At 42.3% G+C, this 25,250-nt stretch overlaps 1 protein-coding gene across 1 annotated transcript in view; it reads right to left on the reverse strand.

Annotated features, from left to right (window-relative positions):
* Window positions 1–2,288: 2,288 nt before the first annotated feature.
* BCL3 (BCL3 transcription coactivator) overlaps window positions 2,289–25,250 on the reverse strand; it is a 61,317-nt gene continuing 38,355 nt past the window's right edge. The window contains exons 3-8 of the mRNA XM_069947337.1: window positions 23,612–23,720; window positions 18,544–18,739; window positions 17,424–17,512; window positions 15,334–15,411; window positions 12,966–13,133; window positions 2,289–2,565 (exon numbers count right to left, since the gene is read on the reverse strand). Coding sequence (XP_069803438.1) covers window positions 2,425–2,565; window positions 12,966–13,133; window positions 15,334–15,411; window positions 17,424–17,512; window positions 18,544–18,739; window positions 23,612–23,720 — 781 coding nt within the window. The 3' untranslated portion in view covers window positions 2,289–2,424. The remainder of the gene's footprint in view (window positions 2,566–12,965; window positions 13,134–15,333; window positions 15,412–17,423; window positions 17,513–18,543; window positions 18,740–23,611; window positions 23,721–25,250) is intronic.

A 25,250-nucleotide genomic window follows, 5' to 3' on the forward strand; every position in this document is an offset into this window, starting at 1 on the left:
CTTGAGCCTTGTTTATTGTCATTGCAAATGATGCTTAACAGGAAACTGCAATCGTCTAAAAGGTATTGTTTCATCTGAATTACTCAATGTAATTAGTGTATACCTGTAGTATATAGTTGGGCGGGGGGCTGTATACCTGCAGTGTAACGTTGGTGGAGGTCCTGTATACCTCTAGTATAGAGTTGGTGAAGGTGCTGTATACCTTTAGTTTATAGTTTGAGGGTCGTGGATACCTGTAGTTTATAGTTTGAGGGTTCTGTATATCTGTAGTGTATAATTTGGGGGGTCCTGTATACCTGTAGTATATAGTTGGTGAAGGTGCTGTACACCTGTACTGTATAGTTTGGGGGTCCTGTATACCTGTAGTATATAGTTGGTGGAGGTCTTGTATACCTGCAGTGTATAGTTTGAGGGTCCTGTATACCTGTAGTATATAGTTGGTGGAGGTCCTGTATATCTGTAGCGTACAGTTTAGGGGTCCTGTATATCTGTAGTATAGAGTTGGTGGAGGTGCTGTATACCTGTAGTAAAGAGTTGGTGAAGGTCCTTTATACTTGTAGTGAATCATTTTGGGGCCCTGTATACCTGTAGCATATAGTTTGAGGTTCCTGTATACCTGTAGTATAGAGTTGGTGGAGGTCCTGTATACCGGTAGTGTATAGTTTTGGAGTCCTGTATATCTGTAGTGTATAGTTTGGGGGTCCTGTATACCTGTAGTATAGAGTTGGTGGAGGTCCTGTATACCTGCAGTATATAGTTGGTGGAGGTCTTGTATACGTGTAGTGTATAGTTTGGGGGTCCTGTATACCTGTAGTATAGAGTTGGTGGAATTGCTGTATACCTATAGTATAGAGTTTCAGGGTTCCCGTATACCTGTAGTGTATAGTTTTGGGGTCCTGTACACCTGTAGTGTATACTTTTGGGGTCCTGTATACCTGAAGTATATAGTTGGTGGAGGTCCTGTATACCTGTAGTGTATAGTTTTTGGCGTCCTGTATGCTTGTAGTGTTTAGTTTTATGGTCCTGTATACCTGTAGTGTATAGTTTTATGGTCCTGTATACTTGTAGTGTATAGTTTTGGGGCCCTGTATACCTGTAGTGTATAGTTTGGGGCACTCTTCATTTCTAGGGGGCGCTCTTTCCCCTCCCCCTCCCCTCCTGTACATCTGGCGGGGACAGAACCTTCGCTCTAACCTTCCCAGGCACCCAATGTATCTGCCTGCCAAATTTGGGGGCAAGCGGTTCTGCTACATCTCACCAGATAGAGAACGCTGGTACAGTGAGACCGGCTGATAAGCTGCCACTATATGGATACTCTTGTATACAGAGAATAGAGAGCCTATAGCTAAAAGTTCACTTGACTACTTTCCACTCTTGATACTGCAGCTTGGCTGCTGTGTATGAGACCACCAATGATTAACTAAGGAAATAGAACAAAGAAGGCCGCTCTATGTAAACTCCTATGATTGACTACTTCTCCAAGCCTTCCCACAGGGTTATCACTTTGTGGACCGGAGAAATGCTGCTCGATTTAATAAAAAAATATTTATTATAAAAAAAAATATTAAATAACTTATAGGAATGCAAAGCTGAGACCGTAAGTGGAATCAGATTTCACCCACCCTACAGCAAAACACATACGTCAAACACAGAGGGAGTGGCGGGACGGAGATAGTGGCAGACATTTCCTGGTCCATGTTCAGTCATGGTAAGTGCTGTAAAACGGATTGTGGACTGTACAGGAAGGGCTGTCCCATTAAAGCCAATGGTGGTGTATCACTAGGATATGGAATCAAGGTGACAGTCTCTTGCAGTTGTAGTCCCAGTTGTAGAGCGGTCTCGGAAACCATATAATGCTCTGGTTATAAAAGGTCTATGATAGTAATATACATGTATAAATCGGAACCTCCGAGATGAGTCTTCTCATCTTCTCAGGTCCTTAAAGTGTCCTTTTCACATTGATTGGTTTATTGTTTCTCTGGAAAGGAGAAAATGGCATTGTTCAACCCTATACTAATGGCCAACCTATGACATAGGAAAAGTACATTGCTCTGGTACCATGTAAGTAGACAAGGATGGGCACCAACAATGCCACCTTGACACTTTGGTGAGGGACCATTCTAGATCTTGACCTCCAACTTGCTTCTCTCTGGGCCTTGTGACGCTATTTTGCTTTACTTGGGTCATTGGAGGTCGAGGAGGTGCCAGATGAGCCAGGTTCTAGACTTGTTGGTTGAGTCCAGGGTTCTAGATCCATAGTTGGTGATTTGATGGTTGGCGTTTGGAGCAAGATGCTATCTCCATAGTGGTTCCAGGGACTATACAGATCCGAATGGCAGTGATGGTGATTTCTCTGATTTGAAGACATTCTTAGAGGCCATGATAGATGTTTTGAGGTAGGGAGTATAATGCATTCAACTCCCATTATGGGGGAGGACTCAGAGATATGTTACTGGATGTTACTCCTTGTGACGTTGGACTACATGACTGTCCTTTCATTAATCCTCTAAGTCTTTCGTTTTGACTACGTGGAGAAGATGACTTGCCCCGCAGGATATCTACAATCTGAAAGGAGAACATAAAACTAAATGTTATGATGAGTCAAAATAATCTCTACTACGCACATCTCACCCATCTTAATACTGCAACACACTTAAAGGGGTACTCCAGAGATTTGTAGTTTACTTCTATTTGAAAATGTCAAGTCTTTCAGTACTTATCAGCTGCTGTATGTCCTGCAGGAAGTGGTGTATTCTTTCAAGTCTGACACAGTGCTCTCTGCTGCCACCTCTGTCCGTGACAGGAAATGTCCAAAGCAAGAGAGGTTTTCTATGGGGATTTGCTGCTGCTCTGGACAGTACCTGTCATGGACAGAGGTGGCAGCAGAGAGCACTGTGTCAGACTGCAAACAATACAGCACTTCCACCATTGATTAGTACTGGGAGACTTGAGATTTTTAAATAGAAGGAAATTACTAATCTGATACCAGTTGATTTAAAAAACAATATTTTTTCTCCGAAGAACCCCTTTAAATGAGTTACCTGGTCTTTTTAAATAAAGAAAAAAACTGGGTAACTCATTTACGATACATAGGACTCTTTTTTTAAAGGTTATAAACCATCTCTTGCCCTGATCCAAGGATGTGCTTCTCACATGGCCACTGGTCCAGCTGAGAGGGTCGCAGCCTCCTCCTCCCATTATAAACAGACAATAGATATCAGAGGTCAGCCACCATGACATGAGAAAAAAGGGTTATGTTTCTAATCTTGAACAGCCCCTTTAAGTGACCTTTCCTCTTGTACAGTCATGTGCTACTAAGACTGCCCAGGTTGTGCAAGAATTTCCATAAGAAATGTATAGAATGCATCTAAGTAAAAGCCTGAAACCCAGGAAATTACAGATGGTAGCCTTATAATTATCTCCCCGTTGTGGTCATGGAATCTTCCCAGCATCTTGTATTATGGAGTCATGCTTTCTGTAAAATGATAGAAACCATGCACTGGATTTATTAGGAGCCAGATATACAGTATATACAGTATATGGATTGGGGATTTCCAGCCCCAGCTTCCTCTAATAACATATCTTTTGTGTGTTACATGGACACTTAGTTGAAAATCTTACCCATAGCCTGCAATTATTCTCCGCGATGCCAAGCAACGCTCTTTCCCAGGAATTCACAATGGCAAGAGATCAATGGAATAGGTGTGAGGTGACTCTTTTTAATTTTTTTTTTTTTTTTTACAAATTTATTTTTAAATAACCTTTTTGAACTTTTTTTTTACACTACACCTCCCATTTTTATTTTTATGCATGAAATAACAGAAAATGGGTTATTAACCATGCAGGCAGAGGTGCCTTGGCATCATAACTAAAACTTAAAGCTGGCCGTACTGTATATCTTCAATAGCTAACAGCCGAATGATCGCTCAGCAGTCGGTTATCTCTTCTGTCCTCCCCATACACAGGAACATTCGGCACAGCCGAGCGTTCCTGTATCCTCTATGGGGAAAAGGAGGGTTAAGCCGCAGCCAGAGAGCTCTCACTGCATCTTACCTCTTCCAGAACAAAGGGGTCAGACAGTGATTTTGCAGTGTCCCAGAGAGGGTGTCCACTGCTTTATGCCGCATATGTTGGTCGGTACTTGTGTTTCTATGCTCTGGGCTGAAGTATGTAGTTCGCACTCCCACCACTTGGTATCACTGTCTACTTTTTCACCATCAACTGAGGTAAAAGTAGTTTAAGGGAGTTCCAGCCAGTGTTATGAGAAAGAGTGTATTAGAGAGAGAGAGCTCCTGCTGTAGTGTTTGGAGGCTATGACCAAAATGCAGGACTTTATGAGAGACTTTATTTCTTTTACAAGCCTGGCCAGTGCACCTCACGATGAGGCTGTGTTAGGAGAAACAAGAAGACCCTATCCATGCTAGGTGGCTATCTTTTTTCATCCTGATAACTTTCCAGAAATCAGTCAGTAGTTAGGTAAGCGCAACTACAGCCGAAAACTCTACTACTTTTGATAGGTTTCCTTTGGGGTCTCCTCAAAAGCAAGCTCTACCTACTTAGTGGTGTGTACGTCCCTGATCTCGTGTCATTTGGTGCTCACAGACAGCATTAGGCAGAAGTGATCTATATATCTAAACTGCCAGTGAGAAGCTGTGATCTATATATCTTAACTGCCAGTGAGAAGCTGTGATGTATGTATGCTGTCAAGTGTATTCCAAGTCATTATTTAAATGTATTATTTCAAGAACCCAGCTCAACAAGGCATCTCAGCCATGTGTTAACTATATTTCACCTTTATTGAAACAAGAGACTGTTATATTCTGTACTGTGACTTTAAGAAGTAAAGTTTACAAGTGCTTAAGATTAGGTGCTGGGCTCTGTGGTTCCTCTGCACAAACACCTGCACTACACCTAACCTATTAACGGGCATGTGTCAGTATATCCAGAGGTGGGCACATACCACTCCTGGCCACTGTGACAAGTGCCTAAGTGATACATAACATCTTGCCCAGCTAAACACCATCTGGCTCCCCTGGGTTACTGCAATTTTCTATTTTGCCCGACCCCTATATCCACCGGCATCATCTGTCAGTGGTCGATCAGGAGAACCCCATACACCTTATACAGACATCTGAACCTTTCATGAGCGGTGGGTACAGCCAATAAAAGTATAACATGTATAGAGACCTTTAAGGCATGCTCCAAAACTAATGTAGAACCAGCAATAAATACTACCCTAGTGCCTTCCTATAAAAGACTATTCTTAGAGTTCACTCATAGTATTTCCTGCCACTCACATGACTCAATGTAAAACAATGTAAAATTCTGTAAAATATGGAAGTAAAAGTACCTGAAATATTCAACGTATTTACATTGAAATTAGGAAACTTCACCTCCTTTCTGCTGCGTTGGTAAAACCACAATCCCTCCGTGTACAGGCACAGAATACAAGATCTAGAGCAGCACCAAGCTTTGCATCTCACCTGCCTATTTAACTGTCCTTTTCTATCAGTTTCTATGGCTGCTCTTGATGTATTTGTGTTTTATGCCTTTAGGCTGCTTTCCTCTAACTTTATTGAGGTTTCTTACTTGTGCCATGTGCCAGGGTAGCCTAGTCAGTGTTCGGTCACTTGGGCACTTGTCACAATAGCCTTGAGTGACGTTGGGACCCAACCCTGGACAAATGGGCACCACACTCAGGGTTTGGATAACCCAAGTGTAACCTTGTGTGTAGGTGCAAAATGGAAGACCAGAGTCCGATAGCTTAGACAGGATAACTTAGGTTACTTAGGATCTTCTGTGCAATACATGATAATACACTTTGGGATGCAGGTGCAGGCAAGAGATAGTGGTAATAGGCAGGGTAGAGGAGTGTCTTGAGGGCCCTGTCCAATGTATCAATGTACTGTGCTGGGATAGCATAGAAGAGAAGAAGAAGATACTCATACTCACGTTTAGATATCTGTGATCTGACTACCTTATGCCTTATAGTGTTGGGTTACCCGTCCTGCTAGGGTAGTACGAGGTTTCAGGTCCCTGTGCTGGGTTAAGCAGACTTTCCATGACTTCCCAGAATAGCTGTGTGTTACAGTAGGATAAGTAGGCTGAACTGCTGTTTTGTCCTACTGGGGTCAGTACCTAACTTAGGTATGCTGCCCTTTGTGGTGTAGAAGGTGTAGACAAGGGTGTCCTCAGAGGACGTCTCTCTCTCCTGAGGGGTCTAGTTAGTGGCATAGAAGAAATCTCTCTGTGTGTCTTGCTCTCTCCACTTCCACTGATAAAAAAAACAAAGATGACTAATACCCTCCCATTGGGAATTAGCTCCTTTTTATAGGGTTACCTTAGCTAGTGTATGATTGGTGGGGCTGTGTGTGCAGAAGAGAGAATAGAGATGATAGGTTAAAAAAGTGAGGGAAACAAGCCTACACCTGTTATAGGAGAAGAACAAACATAAGATAGCAACAGCTAACCCAATGCTTCCTTCAGCTGTACATACAAGAAATACAAAAGCGACACAGAGTGGGGAAAAATACACAATACACTTTTCCTACATCCCCTTTGTGAGAACATGAATGAGTTACTTTGCCCATAGATAGTGGGACACCTGTGCTGGGATACTACAGTACACTTGCATCTAATAGTACTGTGCACTATATCTCCCTCCATTTCCCCTCTCGAAGCTTGCAACATTCACAGGGTACCGGTCACAGGGCATGCCCAGAAAACACTTCCATAGAAGTGAATAGGGTCGGCTCCAAGTCAGTAGGGCTTGCTGTAAAGCCTATTTATAATTGACACTGAAAATCAGTTAAGGCAAGATGGCTGCCCCAGTTTAATAATATGAAATTAGTATGTGGTTGTAATTGGTAAAAAAAAAGAAAATTGTGAGGGATGCATTCACTTTATGTGGGTGACAGATGATGTCATTGAAGACATACATGTCTACCAAGAAGATCCTCTAGGCGACAGCTCTGTGACCTGCACCATGTGGGCCCCGATACTAGTATCATGGGATAGAAATCTTGGTGGCATGTTCATCACAGAGTCAAAAGGTCAGAAGGATTTGCCCACTCTATTCCAATATACAGAGACGGGTTTTATATTACTTCCATTTTCCAAGGAAAGAGAAGTTTCTCTAAACTAGAACTGCAACCCAGAGAAGAGAGTTATCAGCGCGCTCTCTATATGAAATACCTAATTTCTAGAGTGAAGAAAGTCTTCTGTCATTACATAATATAACATAATATAGCCAATGACGTGATGAAGCCTGTCCAGGACGCCAATCATCAACACTCGTAATATTTTTTTTAAGGACAGTGAATTTCAAAATGTTTCCTACCGTGGGTGGAGATTAGTCGTCGAATGACTGTGCGTATAATACCGATCAAATTTATTCCTTTATACATTTAACCCTTAAGGGGCTGAGCCAATCTTCGTCTACTGTCTTCCATCAACCGTAACTTTTTTTTTTTTTTTTGCACAGCTCTTTTAGACCATTACTTTTTGTAAGTATATCTATACACACACATACAGTGTATATATACCATGGGTGGGTATATTTTTAAAGTTTTTCTTTATGTGGCATTATTTTTGTGATCAGAGTCCTCAATTATATTTAATATTTTGATGAATGTTAGTGTTGTTAATTGGGGTAATAAGCAATGAAAGTCTAAAGGGGAGATTTATCAAACATGGTGCAAAGTGAAACTGGCGCTCAGATTCCACCTTTCATTCCTCACAGACTCTTTGGAAAATAAAAGGTGGAATCTGATTGGTTGCTAGGGGCAACTGAGCCAGTTTCACTTTACACCATGGTTAATAAATCTCCCCCTGAGTGTTTTGTGATTTGTTTCAGATTCTTTTCTTACCTGCTACCTTACACTTAGAGGTCAGGAGGTAAGTATACATTGCAGCTTGTACTCTCTCAATCGGTCAGGCTGGACACTCTGTACCTGGCACAGCTGCTCATTAAGCAGAACAGGGGCAGGGACTCCTTTTTTATGATTTTCTATGGCTGCACAGAAAATAATACCCCATGCTCACCTAAGAAACTCCCCGGGGGGTCCCCCTGTGGCATCTTTGGGTTACTATCTAGAAACATAGAAATTGTCAATGACAGTGGTCATTGCTGAGACAATCACTACACTACTGTCACTACAAAGACGAGTTAACCTTAGAAGTAGCAGCAAGCGTGTTCACCGGGGGCCCAAAGATATCACAGGGGGTCCCCCGAGGGAGCATGTTAGGTGAGTATCGATTGTTTATTATTTTCTGTGCTGTAAAATATAGAAAAAAAACTGCATGCTCGGAGTATCCCTTTACTGGTTTGGATTGCCAATCACTTTCCTATCTGTGATTGTGCAGGTGTTAATGTACTATGTTAAGAGTGTAATGTAAAATTCAACAATTTTATTTATTTTGTACATTATTCCTATATGTGTTCTTTGCCATAGGTAACCAGTAAACTCCCTAAGTTCCACATAGGAAAAGACAAGGAGTCTGCACAGAGTAGCAGTCAAGAACTTACAAAAACAGTCAAGTAAAAATGCCTGATGTCTCGGTAACTCCGATAGAGTACAAATCTATTTTACAGTTGTTTCTAGAGATGAGCGCGACTCAAATGCTCAAGTCGGATCGTTCGGCATTTGAATATCAGTAAATGCCAAAGTTGGATGCAGCCCTAGGGAGTCCTGGGAAATGTGGATACGGCTTATGGCCTATGGCTGTATGCATGTTTTCCAGGACTCCCTAGGGCTGCATTCAACTTTGGCATTTACTGATATTCAAATGTCAAGTGATCCGATTTGAGTATGCTTGAGCCACACTCATCTCTAGTTGTTTCACACCCTCTCAGGAGAGCATAAATATAGGAACATGCTGATCGGAAGAGATCCAACCATTGGGAACCCCACCGAAACCCCACTCTCCTCATAATCTCGTCACAAGAGGATGTCCGAACAGTCCAACTATCCCCTTGAAACAAGAATCACTTGAACATACGGACAAATTGAGCATCTTAGAATCTGTGGGGGATCCTCACATCGAGAAGTGTTCTCCTTTGCTGACAGTTGCGTATTCCATCTCAGGACACTTTCGCAATGACTACAGTTGTGGTGCGAGTGGGTGGGGACTGTTTGTTGAGTTCTTCTGAAAGTCAGGCATGGGGTGAATGAAAAAGGTGTTTCTCGCTTTTTGGCAAAACTTCTGTAAAAATGAAACTAACTTTGTTGTGTATTATGCTAGGTTTACACTATGGGGTGCTGCACAGAACATTAACATAGTTTATGTTCCAAAGAATTGGGTTGAAGAGCAAAAAGTAGATGTATATCGGAAATCTGTGAGGTGAAAGATTCACCTGAACATAATTTCTTGTTATTGTAAAATGTGAACCCAGTCACCTAGGGATGGAAACCATTTCAATGGCGTTCTTAGTGTGTTCTAACAAGCAGAGTTATGGAACTTTCTGAGGACTAAGGTTTGTTAGGGCTTAAGGGCTCTATCAGTCATCAGGACTAGAGATGAGCGAAGCGAATCTGACAAATCAAGATTCACTGCAATATGCGCTGTCAATTCACTTCTTTCTGGGAAGCGAACTCCCACCAATTCGTTAAGGAAATCCAAAAACAGAATGGCGGCCGCACATGCTGTCTGGAGCGCCACTGCCGGTGCACCCATCTAATTAGCTGCAGGCTCCTCTGTGATGTCAGCACCTCCCCCTCTATATAAGGAGGTTCGGTAACGGAGGTAGCCAGGCGGCTGTGTGTGGAGGAGAGAGCAGTATGGCAACAGGCAGTTAGAGCAGAGCAGGGAGAGACTAACAGAGGGATATAGGGACAGAGAGGAGAGGAATGGAGGAAATTGGATGATTGACTGGCTGATTGACTTTTTTTTTTTTATTGTGATTTTCCGATTTTTTACACTTTTACAAGAACGCGCTTTAACAAATTTGCCCTTCTGTAATAGTTCTAGTATTGTAGCTACTATAGTTTGGCTGTTTTAATGAAAATTTAACCACAAATTTGCAAAGCTCGCAAAAAGAATTTCCGGCTGCTTCACCCATCTCTAATCAGGACCCCTTTCGGAACTGGTGTGTGTTTCAACTAAATATCAAAATTTGACAATCCAAGCTGTCAATGTAGGCTGAGTCTTCAATGGCTCTAGCCACCCTTACCCCCCCCCCCCCCCCCCATCTTTGGACAAATGTCTAGTATAGGACATATAGAAAGAAGTTGTGAGAACTTTCATATGTTATTTTATTCTTAAAAGGATCATTCTGAAATATTGCATCAGAGGTTTATGTTTGCAACAACTAGAATTACTCAAAACTTGCATTGCCCACACAGGAAATTTGTAACAAAAAAAAAAAAAAAAACTATAGTCATACTACATTGGAAAGCATAGGCTGCTTGCAGAGTACAATGGAAACATCTCTGTGTGCCAGGTTGTCCCATTAAGAGAAACCCTGCCCATAAGTAAGAGAGACCCTACTGCTTGGCACTTCCCTGTTGAGCCACTGAGAATTCGAGTTCCTTCTCTGGGGGGCCTATGTTACATACAGTAGATGGCTATTTATCCAGAGAAGCGCTATGTAATTCCACATTCCACCTGCAGTGGCCGCTGTGCAGCCGCCTGCAGCTTTCCCCAGTTATAATAGCAAATGCCAGCAGTTTCATATGTTGGGCTTACAGCAATCAGCCTTTTTAGACGGTGTTTCTTAGTGGTTGCAATGGTGTTAAAAAAAGGTACAACAGGCAATGTCACTGACTAATGCAGGCTCAGACTGTCCCATAGCGAAGCAGGTGAATACCATTGTAGGCCCCTAAGCTAGATTGGTCTCTTGTGTCTCATCTTATGAAATTCACAGTTACCCACTGTATCTCTGTGCCTGATGGACTGTGCTAAAGTGGCGAGATGGAAAGATGTCAGTGCATCCTGTGTCAGCTCACAGTGACCTTATCCACTGAGTATACTACTGTCTGGATAGGCCCCCCTTAGAGTAGCAGGCCTAGTCTCTAAGTCTACAGTCTTCTCCTGTAAACAGACTTTGTTAAAAGTAAATGAGTAATCTCAGTACAGGTTTTCAAACAATGTAAAAAAAAACAAAAAACTAATAATTTAAAAAATTTCCTAACTTGCAGATAGCGATAAGTAAACACAAAGAGGACGCAACGGTCCATTTACTGTTTTCATGAGTCATAGAATAATGCAAGAGGAATTTAAGTTTAGTTGTGTTATTTATAGTTATTCAAATGTCATACCTATCCCTGACACAGTGCGAGAAATACCAGGCTTAAAGTCTACCTGTCATCATAAAAAAAACTTCTGACATGTCATAGAGATGTCATAGAGACAAGTCAAAAGTATTGATCGGTAGAAAAGGTGGGTGATAATAGGACTTCAGAATCAGACTACGCAGTGTTAGTTTGTAGTCTGTCACCATGGTGACAGATTGGTGCCATGATCCAATATAAGTATAAAATTTTTTGTGAAGGCGTCAACCTTCTGTTTAAGATAACATGGAGCTCTAGCTATAAAGTGACACTGTGACATGACAAGTGGGCAAGGGATGTAAGGCCCCAAACTCATATGGAAGGAGCTGTATGGCAGCATGGAGACTCTGCATAGTAAAGTATTTGTTGTAGTCTATAACTTGTTGTATAGCGGTGTAAGGAAATTTAAAGTGTACCTGTGGTCATAAAAAAAACTTCTGACATATCATGGAGAGTGAAAAGTTTTGATCAGTCTAGGGTGTTCAGACCCGTACCAATAGGGATAACGAGCCAGGAAAAGACTGTGCTAAGCGTGGGCCTTTTCCGGCTCTGTGTCACATGACCAGTCAGGTTCCTAAGTCAATGGTGCTCAACTCTTTTTAATAACCCAGAGCAGGGAGAGGACACGCTGCAGTGTGGTCCTCTCCCAGCTCGTTCTCACGATCAGTATGGGTCTGAAAACTTAAACCCCAACCGATCAAAACTTTTGACTCTCTATGACATGTCAAAAGTTTTTTTTTTATGATGACAGGAACACTTTAAATTTCCTTATACCTCCATACAACTAAGTCTAAGTTATAGACTACAACAAATACTTTATTATGCAGAGTCTCCATGCTGCCATACAGCTCCTTCTATACGACTCTGGGGCCTCACATCCCTTGCCCACTTGTCATGTCACAGTGTCACTTCATAGCTAGAGCTCCATGTTATCTTAAACAGAAGGTCCAACTTCACAACCAATTTATTTTAATGTTACATTGGATCTTGGCACCTATCTGTCTCCATGGTGACAGACTACAAAGTAACATTATGTAGTCTGATCCTGCAGTCCTATTGCCACCCACCTTTTCTTTACTCCTTCCTAATCTACTAAACCTGTGTTAGGTACAAACAGAACAACAAAGGGTGGCTGGTAGTCTGGTGTTATAGAGACATGTAGAACTGTATAGGATATGTGGAAAAAAATAGGATTTTAAAAAAAGATTTTTTTACACTTTTACAGCTTTTTCCGTTGAATATTTATTCTTTACGTTTGTATGATATGTGTGTCTAATGGTGCGTTTACACAGAGATTTATCTGACAGATTTTGAAAGCCAAAGCCAGGAACGGATTTGAAAAGAGCATAGATCCCAGTCTTCTCTTTATGACCTAATCCCTGTTTATAGTCTGTTCCTGGCTTTGGCTTCTAAGATCTGTCAGATAAATCTGTCTGTGTAAACGCACCATTAGAAATATGTTTTTACATACTAAACTCAAGTTGTTTCTCTGCATTCAGTGTTCTCCCTTCTGCAAGTACACCTTCTGTCTCATGATTGACAGCGCTGGGGGTGTGTGTTAATCATCAGACAGGAGGCGTGCTTGCATCAGGGAGAGAGCTGAATGCAGAGAGATGACGCTTTGACTTGAGCTGCTGTGTACTTCATTTACATGCAGCACAAACATCTAACTTTATTTCCTAAAAACCAGCTCACCTTTCTGTCTTTTGCTACCGTCATGGGGGTGTCATTGTGGCAATTCTTTATGCTGCCATCTGCTCCACTCCGCAGTAGTAGCCGTGTTATCTCAGTAAGCCCTCGTCCACTTGCCACATGCAGTGCCGTGTTCCCTGCATAGGTCAGTCCATTGACTTCTGCTCCTTTCTGTAGGGATCAGGCAAACTAGTGTTAACAATAAATCCTAAAATGAAACCTACAGTACATGTATACAGGGCAACATTTACCTATAGAAGTGTACATTTTATTGCTTATATGCACAGACTACATACAGCAATGCATAGTCTCTGCAGGTCAATATTAGAGAACCATATGCCCACCATGTATGCATAATACTCCATGCATAGTGCAGCCATATTTTTTTCTCATGCCACACCCAACCAACAGGCCCTGCAGGATACACAGTGGGAAACTGCATTTGTATAAAATCAGAGGCCTACTAAAGTGCTATATGGACCCATGGCAGGAAGGGCTGTATAGTCTTGTGTAACTTTTTCTAGAATTCAAAGTTTTATAACTTTCTAATATACTTTGCACTTCAATCAAAACAATTTGCTTGTTATTAAAGGGGTATTCCACTCAAACATAACTTTTGATATGCTGCTGCCCATGTTGAAACTAAAAATTCCTTCCATGCTTGTTATTATCTATCCAGTTTCCTTCCCCCAGGTCTGAGCTGCTGCTTTCTGCTGAAGACACACAAATCTGTGTGTGAGCTTTTCTCTCTGTCTCCCCTCCCTTCTGAGATGGCTGATGTAAACAAGTCCTTGACTGGCTCAATCTGCAACATTGTAGCTTCTTTATAATACTGGAAGGATTGATCACAGTGAGTTCATTAGCAACTTGGTCTCAGATCAACCCTCCCAGCATTACAAAGAAGCCACCATGTTGCAGATACAGCCTGCCAGAGAATTGTTTACATCAGCCGTCTCAGAAGGAAGGGGGAGAGGGAGAGAAATTACTCACATACAGGTTTTTATGTCTTTAGCAGAAAGCAGCAGCTTAGAACTGGAGAAGGAGACTGAATAGATAATAATAAGTATGGAAGGAATTGTTAGTCTCATCATAGACAGCAACCTAGGAAAAGTTATGTTTGAGTGGAATGGAAAAAGTGGCTGAAAACCCTCCTTGACATCGTCCTGCTGAGCTTGCTGCAGTACATCTACCTAATCCTCTGTGAGGTAAACATAGTAAGAACATACACAACTATCTTCTATCTTGTTGTACCTACACTAATAAATTTGTTACTAGTGCTGAGTGAATAGGGAAATATTCCAAAGTTCGAAATTTGTTTTGAATACACCGGGATGTTCGACTATTCGGTCGAATATCGTATCCTATTAAAGTCAATGGGAAAAAAATGCTTGTTTCTTGGAAACCTAAATTCGACCACTTGGAGGTCAACAAGTCCATAATGACATCTTTAGAAAATGGAATGCAACTGGGACAGCAGGGAAGCAGTATTACACCACTATCACAGGGAGCGGTATTAGCGGTCCATGGCAATACACTGCTCCATCTCAAACTTAATATTCAATTAAAACAGCTAATTTTCGTTCTAATAATCTTAATATTTTTACAACATTGAAACTGAAAAGAAAAAATGCTGTTTCAATTAAATATACTGTTAATAAATAAAATAAATATATATTTTTATTTACAGTATATTTAATTGAAACCACATTTTTTTCTTTCAGTTTTGCTATTATAAAAATATTAATATGAGAAAGAAAATTATCTTTTTTAATTAAATATTAACTATTACAGGGATCGGTATTATTGCCAGGGATACCACTAATACCGCTCCCTGTGATAGTGGTGTAATACTGCTTCCCTGCTTTCCCAGTTAGATTCCAGAGGGAGTGCAGATGGGGTGAGTGGACTATGTAAACTTTATTAAAACAGCTTAACAATTGTTTAGCTATTTTAGTAAAGTTAATTTAGATTCGAATATTCGATCACATATTGAATATTTCAAGCAGTGCAATATTTGATTGAATAGCTATTCGATCGAGTACTGTTCATTTATCTCTAATTACATGTCTTCAGGACCATGAAAAGTCACAGTGTTTTTCAGATCTAAATTCAGCACTAAATTTCATGTAATACTCATTATTGTAATATACTGTACTGTATACACAAGGGAGGAGATTTATCAAACATGGTGTAAAGTGAACCTGGCTCAGTTGCCCCTAGCAACCAATCAGATTCCACCTTTCATTGCTCACAGACTCTTTGGAAAATGGAAGGTGGAATCTGATTGGTTGCTAGGGGCAACTGAGCCTGTTTAATTCTACACCAGTTTGATAAATCTCTGCCCATGAGTTTATGAGCAGTCATCATTCACCTGAAGAAGAAGTGACACCAATTCCTCAGAACCGGTCTCCACGGCCTGGATAAGGGGGCTCTGTCCGCTCTTCAAGTCCTATAGCAGAGACGGGAATTATATATTACATAGAAACTCCTCATATAATACATGTACATTTATTAGCTAAGAGAAGAAGATAGAAAGGGCCGGACTGGCCTCCAAGACAATTTGGTGATCCCAGATCCGGATGAATATCTGGGCCCTTCTGCAGTATTGCCCAGTAAGGGGCAATCCCATCTAAACCTGACTTAAGATCAATAAGTTCAGATATTGTTTATTGGGGTTGGGTCACAGCTAAGAAGTGGTAGGTAGTGAGTGATTTCCCGTCACAGCATAGAGGACTGTCAATCATCAGACAGGAGGCGTGCTTGCAGAAGGGTTGCAGATGACTGGCAGAGAGATGACTCCTTGACTTGGAATGAAGGATGTAACATTGACCACTGTAAACTGATTTTGTTCAAAGCTCTAGTCAATGCTAGTGAAAAAGAAGAAGGGTAGAATCGGTTCAGTTAAAGGGGAACTCCGGCGGGAAAAAAAATCTTTCAAATCAACTGGTATCAGGACGTTATATAGATTTTTAATGTACTTCTATTTAAAAATCTCAAGTCTTCTCGTACTTATCATCTGCTGTATGTCCTCCAGGAAGTGGTGTATTCTTTCCAGTCTGACACTGCTCTTTGCTACCACCTCTGTCCATGTCAGGAACTTTCCAGAGCAGGAAAGGTTTTCTATGGGGATTTACTACTGTTCTGGACAGTTCCTGTCATGGACAGAGGTGTCAGCAGAGAGCAGTGTGTCAGACTGGAAAGAAAACACCACTTCCTGCAGGACATACAGCAGCTGATAAGTACTGGAAGACTGGAGATTTTTAAATAGAAATAAATTAGGAATTTGTATAGCTTTTTGACACCAGTTGATCTCTCCTTCTTTGGGTATCAGGAGAGATCAATAAAAAAAGGCCGGTATGGTAGGAAATACTCATAGGGGACAAAGCTAATGACTCTTAGGTGAGGAAACATAAAAATTATGACGAGTTCCCTTTAAAACTGAACCTGTTCTACCATTGAGTGTCAGAAGTCATGGACCGACACCATAGAAGCACCCTAGCTATACCATATTACTAGTTATCTCTGCATCCTATGTTTTTGGGAAATGAGTGACGCCAGAAGTGGTGGCGGCCACTTACCCCACCTTCTGTAGGACAAGTCATGCCAAATCTACAGCCAACCTACAGTACCAGGGGAATCCCATTTGTATGTTTCTAAAAAACTAATATCAACAAACTACCGGTATATATTTTGTTACCAGGCAAACAAAAAGTACTAAGCAATACACTTCCAACCAGTCGATCAGATTTCCATTGGTTGGAAAGCACCGCAATTATATATAAACACGATTGTTACATAAAGCCGACATCTATGTGTACTGAGGGAGTTTAGTCAGAATAAAAACAAATAGGAATGGCAACAGATACCAGGAACAAGGCTCCAGGCTTCCCTAAGGAGAATAAATGACTAAGATATCGATACAGTGGCGGACATATCACTTGTGCAGCCGGTTCAGCTGCCCAGGGGCCCAAGCCAACAGAGGGGCCCTTCAGGCTCGAACTCTGAGCCTCAGTCTAGCAGGCCCCTCTACTGCCCCAGGCACGGCTGCATAGATGATATGTATTGTCTATCCCCCCATGTACAAGGCACCTGATCAGATGTCCTACCACCTGCTGCGGGCCACCCTGCAAACCACACTCATCTTTTGGATATGTGAGCCATGGCCAGCCGCAGCGGCGCCACGCTATTGACTAAGGATGCGCACACCAGTGACATCACCTGGTGGTCGTGCATTGTCAATCCCGGCATCAGGGTTAGGTGGAGTATTGTATGTGGGGATGGGGGTCAGCCAGGATGGGTAGTGTGTAAAGATGGGGGGCAGACAGATATTTGGTGGCATGGTTTGCTTATGGGGGGGCCCCAGACAAATTTTTTTGCATGGGGCCCTAAGCAGTCTGTGTCCATCCCTGTATAGATGTAACATTGTGTAGCCAAGGACTAAGACAGTAAAGGGCATCGTACCACAGCATTCACGTCCGCTCCATGCTCCAATAAACATACAGTGATATCCCTACGTCCTGACCTGACGGCCACATGCAGGGCGGTCATACCTGAAGGATCAAAGAAAACGGAGATGATGAAGCCCGTTATGTTACAATGCAACATGATAGATCAAAGACACCCACCAACCAAAGGAAACCATAAACTACAACAGAGATGAGCAGTTATTTAGTTGCTTATGGTCACAGTCATAAAGTGATCGGACATCCTCCGCCATGTGCTTTAACAGCCTACGAGGCCAGGACAATTGCATCAGTGAATCAGGTAATATGTGATACAAAGGTGTGAAATGTAACGGAAGGCAGTGGGTGCCTGAATACTATTCATGACAGAGTCATATACTGTAAAAAGTAGGGGACTTCCTTTGTGGCGTCACTTAAACAATCACTAAATGACTTATATTGTAGTTAACTGTGACAGCCACTAGGGGCATAGTAGTGCAGATGCATAATTCAAACATCTACAATAACATAAGGTCTTGTAGATGTGCTATTTTGATCATGTTACTTGCATTAAAGGGGTACTCAATCTTTTTCTTATATAGGTTTGTAATTTACTTCTATATGAAAATCTCCAGTCTTCCCATACTTATCAGCTGCTGTATGTCCTGCAAGAAGTGAAGTATTCTTTCCAGTCTGACACAGTGCTCTCTGCTGCCACCTCTGTCCATGTCAAGAACTGTCCAGAGCAGGAGAGTTTTTCTATGAGGATTTGCTACTGCTCTGGACAGTTCCTGACATGGACAGGGGTGGCAGCAGCGAATGCTGTGTCAGACTGGAAAGAATACACGACTTCCTGCAGGACCTACAGCAGCTGATAAGTACTGGAAGACTGGAAATTTACATTTACAAATCTATATAACTTTCTGAAACCAGCTGATTTGAAAGAAAAAGATTTACCCCTTTAAGGCATTATAGCAGCAAGACATCTTTTTTTTTTGCAGTTTTTTTAAACAATTATTTGACCTATAGGTGGCATTGTTCTGTTAGCAAGTGTTGTAAATACATTGATAAACTCCACGTTACATTGCCACAATCTATTGCAGGATGATATAATTAGATAATATTATATGGTCTCGCACCATGGAAGTTAGTGGCTTCCAGGTCTCTGGCTCCGGCCCTCATCAGCACCTCCAGACTCCGGATACTCCCGTATTCACACGCCAGGTGAACGCAGGTCTGTCCATTCCGGTCGGGGATTAGAGGTGAGGCTCTGTGATGCAGGAGAAGAGCTACGAGTTCTGGCTGATCGGTGATTACTGCAAGGTGGAGGGGCGTCTGGAAGAAGGTGCGGAGATACAAAGAGTCAATGAGGAAGAACAGAAGGTCGGAGAGAATCCTAATTAATATATTACAAAATCTAGTTATCTTGTTCGAGTTTTTTCAACCTGTCTTTTAATCTTTCCAGCACTGTCTCTTATGAGACATCTTATTGAGGGTATGCCTTGCATGTATAATGATAAGAACTAGAGATAAGAGAACTTTAGGCATTGCTCAGGTTCCTCCAAACACAAGTGTGCAGCATTAGGTTAGTGGCGACTGAAGGAGTTAGATGCAGCCCTAAGGGGCGATGGAAAATATGCAGATGCCTATGGCTGTATCTATGTTTTCCTACAGTCCCTAGGGCTGAATCTCACTTCTTCAGCCACCGTCAGGGGCTTTAGTGAGGATTCATGGGGCTCCATATCAAAAAACTGTATGGGCCCCCACTCTCCTACACACAACACAAAGCACAAGACAATGAGATCTCTGCTTCACTGCTTGTTCACTGATAACCCCTGACTTCAAAGCTTGCAGCTGAGAATAGTGGTCAGGGGTTATCAGAGCAGCAAAGCAAAGATCTTCTTGTCTTCTGCTTTTTAACCCTTTTTTGTGTTGCAGCATGTAAGTGAACTTTGGGTCACTTACACACAGCAGTACATAAGGGGTTAAGTAGAGGGACACAGGATGACTCTTATGCTCCCTGTGCATCGCTTCCCCCCCCCCCCCAGGCCCCAGGCCTCTATGGTAGCTATGCCACTGGGCAATGGGCAATACTAAGGCACCTTCTTTCTACACCGGAGTTGACCTATTCTGCAGGACTGTACCCATTCATTGACAATATTCTCTGTGTTGATCTAGGGTCTAATGTCCATATATACGATTTGATATGTTCATATTGATTTTAAAGGGAATCTTTTAGCTCTTTACCATACCCAGAGCTGCAGACATGCGCTGACACATTGCTGAAAGGTATATAAAACAAATGATAACAGTCTCTTGGTGGATTGCTGTTTGCAAAGTTATAAAATCATGTTTTCTTTCCATGCTCAAGTAGCATAGAGACTGGGCTAAGCTGCAGCATGAATTCCTCCTCCCTCCCCCACACCTCAGTTTGCATGATTGCTAAACACTATATTATGTATCACATAAAGAACTATTTAACTTTTACGTACTATTGGAGAGGTATGGCAAAAATTACTCCATTATTTGACAAATAAATCCATTTTGTAGTGATTTCAGGTCCCATGATCATGTGATTGTTGCTGAGGCTGATATGAAGTGAAAATCCCCATTTATGTAATGTAGATGTAGATGAATTTGTTATTTAGCTGCAGTCCCATTTAAAACCACAGATGTCGGTTTCATGACATACTCAGCTCTGCTACGTCTGTTCCCCCGAACCGGGTTTACGGCTTTAGGTCATAGTGTGCGAATTCTCTCACTATTAGTGTTTTTGTTGTGTTCTTGATCCTGCAGCCGCGTCTGTTGTGCGGTATCACAGGTTCTCACCCGTACTGCTGCTGCAGAAGGAGGAAATAGAGATAAACAGCGAAGGGGGATCCCCCGGGTCATGTGACTTCCAGCAAGAGCGAGAAATACTGAACTCATTATAAAGTGCATGTCTGCCGGTGCAGCATTAGGGGACATTGATATTATATAAAAGTTATTCAGTAAGACGTGTCCTACGGCTCCAGGCTTGTTCAGAAATCTTTATTCATCTTCTTTTTAGGTGCGTTTACACAGACAGATTTATCTGACAGATTTTTGAAGCCAAAACCAGGAACAGACTATAAACAGGGAGCAGGTCATAAAGGAAACACTGAGATTTCTTCTCCGTTCTAATCCATTCCTGGCTTTGGCTTCAAAAATCTGTCAGATAAATCTGTCTGTGTAAATGCACCATTACTGTGACGTCTCTTATTATGTTGTTTACCTCTAATTTCAATGCATAAGCAGCAGGGGTACAGAAATGGAGGGGGGGGGGGGGGTCACACATCTGAACGTTATTTCTGAGGGCTGTGAACTCCTGATATTACAGAGAATTTCTAAATTAAAAGATTTTAGAATTTTTTTTAATTTGTCAGCTGCTGTATGTCCTGCAGTGAATTCTTTCTAGTCTAAAACAGCTCTCTCTACTGCCACCTCTGTCCATGTCAGGAACTGTCCGGAGCAGAACATGGACAGACATCATTTTATAATAAATAAAAAGAAAACATAAAAAACCCACCAAAAATTCTTAAATATGTTTATATTATTATGATTATTGTTCTTTCAGATAAAATCTTGATTTCAACAGTAGGTTGGTTTCACGGAACGGCCGGTCTCTTACATCATATGGACATGGCCTCAGGCAATTTTGAAGCAGAAAGAAGATGCAGACAAGTTTTATACAGGTATATATGAAATGTGCAGTATCTAAGCTTGTGGATAATGGGCGGAGAATCGCACATAGATTAAGGAGGGGGGGTGGTGGTGGTGACAATATCACTTTAAGATAATCACTAAATTATTATGGTTTATAACCAGTTAAGGAGCAAAAAGACTGAAATATTAGACAGCTTCCAATGGTACTTGTGTCTGTCCTGTCACCACGCCAAGTTGTTGGGGGTTTCCTGCCCCTGCATTCACCCTTGACCACTGAGATCATAGAAATACCGTCCTGGCACATTGGTACCTTATATGGATAAACCGCTGAATGCAAAGTGAATGGTGAAATCCTTTATGGGAGCTCTGCAGCAGAACCAAACACTTTCTGCCTAGTTCCTCTACAGAATACGGCTGATCACTGAGGGCTCCAGCAAAAGGACACTATGATCAACTTAGTTTTAGTTAAAGGGGTTGGCCATTTTATAGTAATATTGTTCAGTATACAGTATTAGTAACTGTACTCACTGTATATACTGACAGCAGCTCCCTGTGTACCTCATAGAACTAAAATCAGACTCCCCTCCTCCAGGCTGGGCTGTCCTGCTCTTTGGTTAGCTTAGTCCATAAGATGGGAGACATGGAGGAGCAGGTGACTATGCTCTGCCCCCCACTGTCCACCACTGAGCCTGCATATGCCTATGGAGGAAACTGGGGGCGGGGCAGGGTCACATGCTCCTCCATGTCGGCCATCTTATGGACGGACTCACCAAAGAGCAGGACAGCACAGCCTGGAGGAGGGGAGGTTTTTTATGCTCTATGAGGTACACAGGGAGCTGCTGTCAGAAAGTAATGTGAATACACATATACTACACACAAAACAATTTTACTATAAAGTGGCCAACCCCTTTGATAAAAAAAAAAAAAACGAAAAGAAAAAAAGTTTTTTGACGTTTGCTATTATTATCTAATTCAGTTTATTCTTTTTACTGAACAATGCCAGAAGAAAACATTTGGTGGTGTCCTAAGGTCAATAACAAACCCAGAGAAGATGACTGTAAGGACCAAACCTCCAAATGGCAGGTTCCCTGTTCTCAAGATTAGGGGAGGGTCCCGATGTTCAGCGCCACCTGCTGTCAGCTAGTTATCCTCTATCCTGTGGATAGGGGATACCTTTGTCAGATGAGAATACTCCTTTAACAATGACGTAGTCTTCGGGAGGCCGGCTGAACCGCTCCATCCGTCCCTCATGCCGGCTCCCCTCCGCCGCGTCATCAGCAGTTTAGCCGCGATTGGCTGAGCATAACTGTGCTCAGCCAATCGCGGCTGAGCACAGTTATGATGCGGCAGAGGGGGACCGGCATGAGGGACTGATGGAGCGGTTCAGCCGGCCTCCCGAAGACTACGTCATTGTTCCAAGATGGCGGACAGGGGTCGACACAAGATGTGGTGAGTATAATGCACCACACTCCGCGTCTAGCGTGGGTGGGGGGAAACACGGGGAAGGGGGCCATTCACATACATAACACACATTACAAAGTTGTATAAATTTGTAATGTGTGTTATTTTGTGAATAATTGTTTAGCGCCGCACTACCCCTTTAAGTTACCTGCAAACTCTATGCCCAAGTCAGAACTTCAAAAAGTAGTATAAATTGTATTAGGACTTTTATCCTACAGAGGGGAACAGATCACTGATCTCAGGGAGACCAGCCAAAAATAACACTGTCGGCTGCTGGTTAAAGCGCTCAATACAGTGAAATCCTAGGTACATTGCTCTCTGGAAAATACGAATATGCAAAAAAAGAGCCCGTAGAGCCACATTTAAGAGTCTTGAAATACAGGACTAGCCAGATATCCCTCTGGGAAGGGCCAAACCGGAAAGACTCCTGTCGGGAAACCAACAAAATCACCATATTAAGTGGCCCTATAAGTCAATGTAATGACAAGGGAAAACCCAAGGCCAGGTGTCCACCCACTGACGGCAGTTTTTGGGTGTTGCCCCTCATCAGTGTGGAGCAGGATTCTGGCTAGGTGGGAGCAATACTTAGTAGAGCCATATGGGAAACTGATCACTGATCTCAGGCCAGAATCCTAAATCCTGCTTCACACTGATGAGGGGCAACACCCTGAAACAGCTGTCTGTGGATGGATACCTTGCCTTGGTTTTTCCCTTGTCATTACATTGACATATAAGGCCACTTAATATGATGATTTTGATGGTTTCCCTACTGGAGCTAACCCTTGGCTGGGTCCAAGATGAGGCTCCATGGGCTCTTTTTTATATAATCGTTTATCCCAGAGATATGAGATAGGGTGGTACTACTGTAACATCCATCCAGTGCTAAAGGTTCTCAATGGAGAGATTAAGGGTAAGCTCCTCTGGTGGTGGCTTATCTCTCTAAGAACTAGTTCTCACTCCTGAAATAATCTATTGTGGAAAATTTGGAGGCCCCCATACACACTAGACAGTGGGCTGCTCCCCCTGAATACAGCCAAATACAGAACATTCTTTCTAGCTTACCTGTCGAAGGTTGTTGAGTACATCTATATCTCTTCTCCCATGGTTTAGTAGAGAGATCACACGCTGGGCTATTGATAAGTTTCCATGAGCAACAGCAATGTGCAGTGCCCTGAGAATGAAATGAGAGCGAAAAATATGAATAAAAAATAAACTATTGGACAAAAATAAAAGGGTTGACTGTGTGATACAGCACAATGGAGCAAAGTGGCTGAGAGTGGTTATCCATGAAGAAGACAGGTCTTAAAGGGAATCTAACCTACTGATATGTCCTTATAGCATACAACGTGCTGAGAATGAAGGTAGTTTCTTACCTTTATCCTCTGCACCGTTTTTGTTTACTTTAAACCTAATTAGCATATGAAATAAACTACAAACTACACATAAATTGAGCATAGGACAAAGGTAAGAAACTTACCTTCATCCTCGGCGCCCCATGCGCTATAAGGACACATCAGCAGGTTAGATGCTTCTAACCTGCTGATAGTTTCCCTTTAAAGAAGTCAGAGAAGGACTTATGCAATAGAAAAAGAAATAGAACACAAAAAGCAAACCAATCGATACAAACTATAAACTACTGAGGCCCTACTGCCTGATATTGACCCCAGGGGTCTTTAAGGTGGACCAATTGTACCAAGTTTTAATGTTATCTTATAATTCACTCTATAAAAAATAGTGTTCCGTGTTCCGTTTAATTGTGATGAGGTTGACAAGTGTTATAACTGTAATGTCAGCAAACACACTGTAATTCGCTTGTAATGTTTATGTCATTACGCCCACAGGTAACCACACCCCCCCCCAGAGAGTAGGAGCTGATTTATTAGTCTCTCCGTGCCTGTGTTAGTTGATGTCACCGGGAATGGGGTCTCTAAACTGCCTCCTGCAGGAAGAGAGATTGGTGGTTGGGAAGGGACTTTACGTAGAGCCTTCTCAATGTGCCTAAAGAGGTGTGGAGACTGTGTAGCCAATGTAAGGATGGTATACTCTTCAAGGTGAGTCGGGTCCTGGAAAAGTCCTTAGAAGGTGTCACTCAGATGTTGGGTGAGATCAATCTGTGAGATTATTACAAGGGAGTCAATGGCTGTGTATTGACCAGAGCATTGGTGAAGCTCTGTCAAGTTAGCAAGAGGACTGGTGGCCTGGAAGAGGCCTATGTAGAGAAACTAGGTGCGCTAGTGAGAGACCGATACGTGATCTGTAGTAGCCCTTCTTTTACTAAGGGTGTAAGTGTAAAATTAAGTTATTGAACACAGTGGTGGCCATATCGCACGTGCAGCCGGTTTGACTGGACAGGGTCCCAGAGAGGGGCCAGCCGCTGTAACGTTCAGCCCACTTACTGTAGTGCTTGGTGATCGGGCTGAACATCAAAATACATGAGCAGGACCTGCCAGTGTCCTGCTCCTCTTCAGGGCCAGCCTTTGGGGTGTGCGGCCTGTGCACTGGCACAGGGTGCATCACCCCTGGCAAGTTAGGGGAGGCCCAAGCCTCCTGCAGTGACTATGGTCCTTTGGTCGTTCGTTTTTGCACGATAACGGTCTAATTCAAACGATAATCGTACGTGTAAATGCAGCGAACGATCAAACGACGAGCAAAAAATCGTTCATTTTGATCTTTCAACATGTTCTCAAATCATCGTTGATCG

This window comes from Dendropsophus ebraccatus, chromosome 12 (assembly GCF_027789765.1).
Source record: "Dendropsophus ebraccatus isolate aDenEbr1 chromosome 12, aDenEbr1.pat, whole genome shotgun sequence".
In the NCBI taxonomy this organism is placed as follows: Eukaryota; Metazoa; Chordata; class Amphibia; order Anura; family Hylidae; genus Dendropsophus; species Dendropsophus ebraccatus.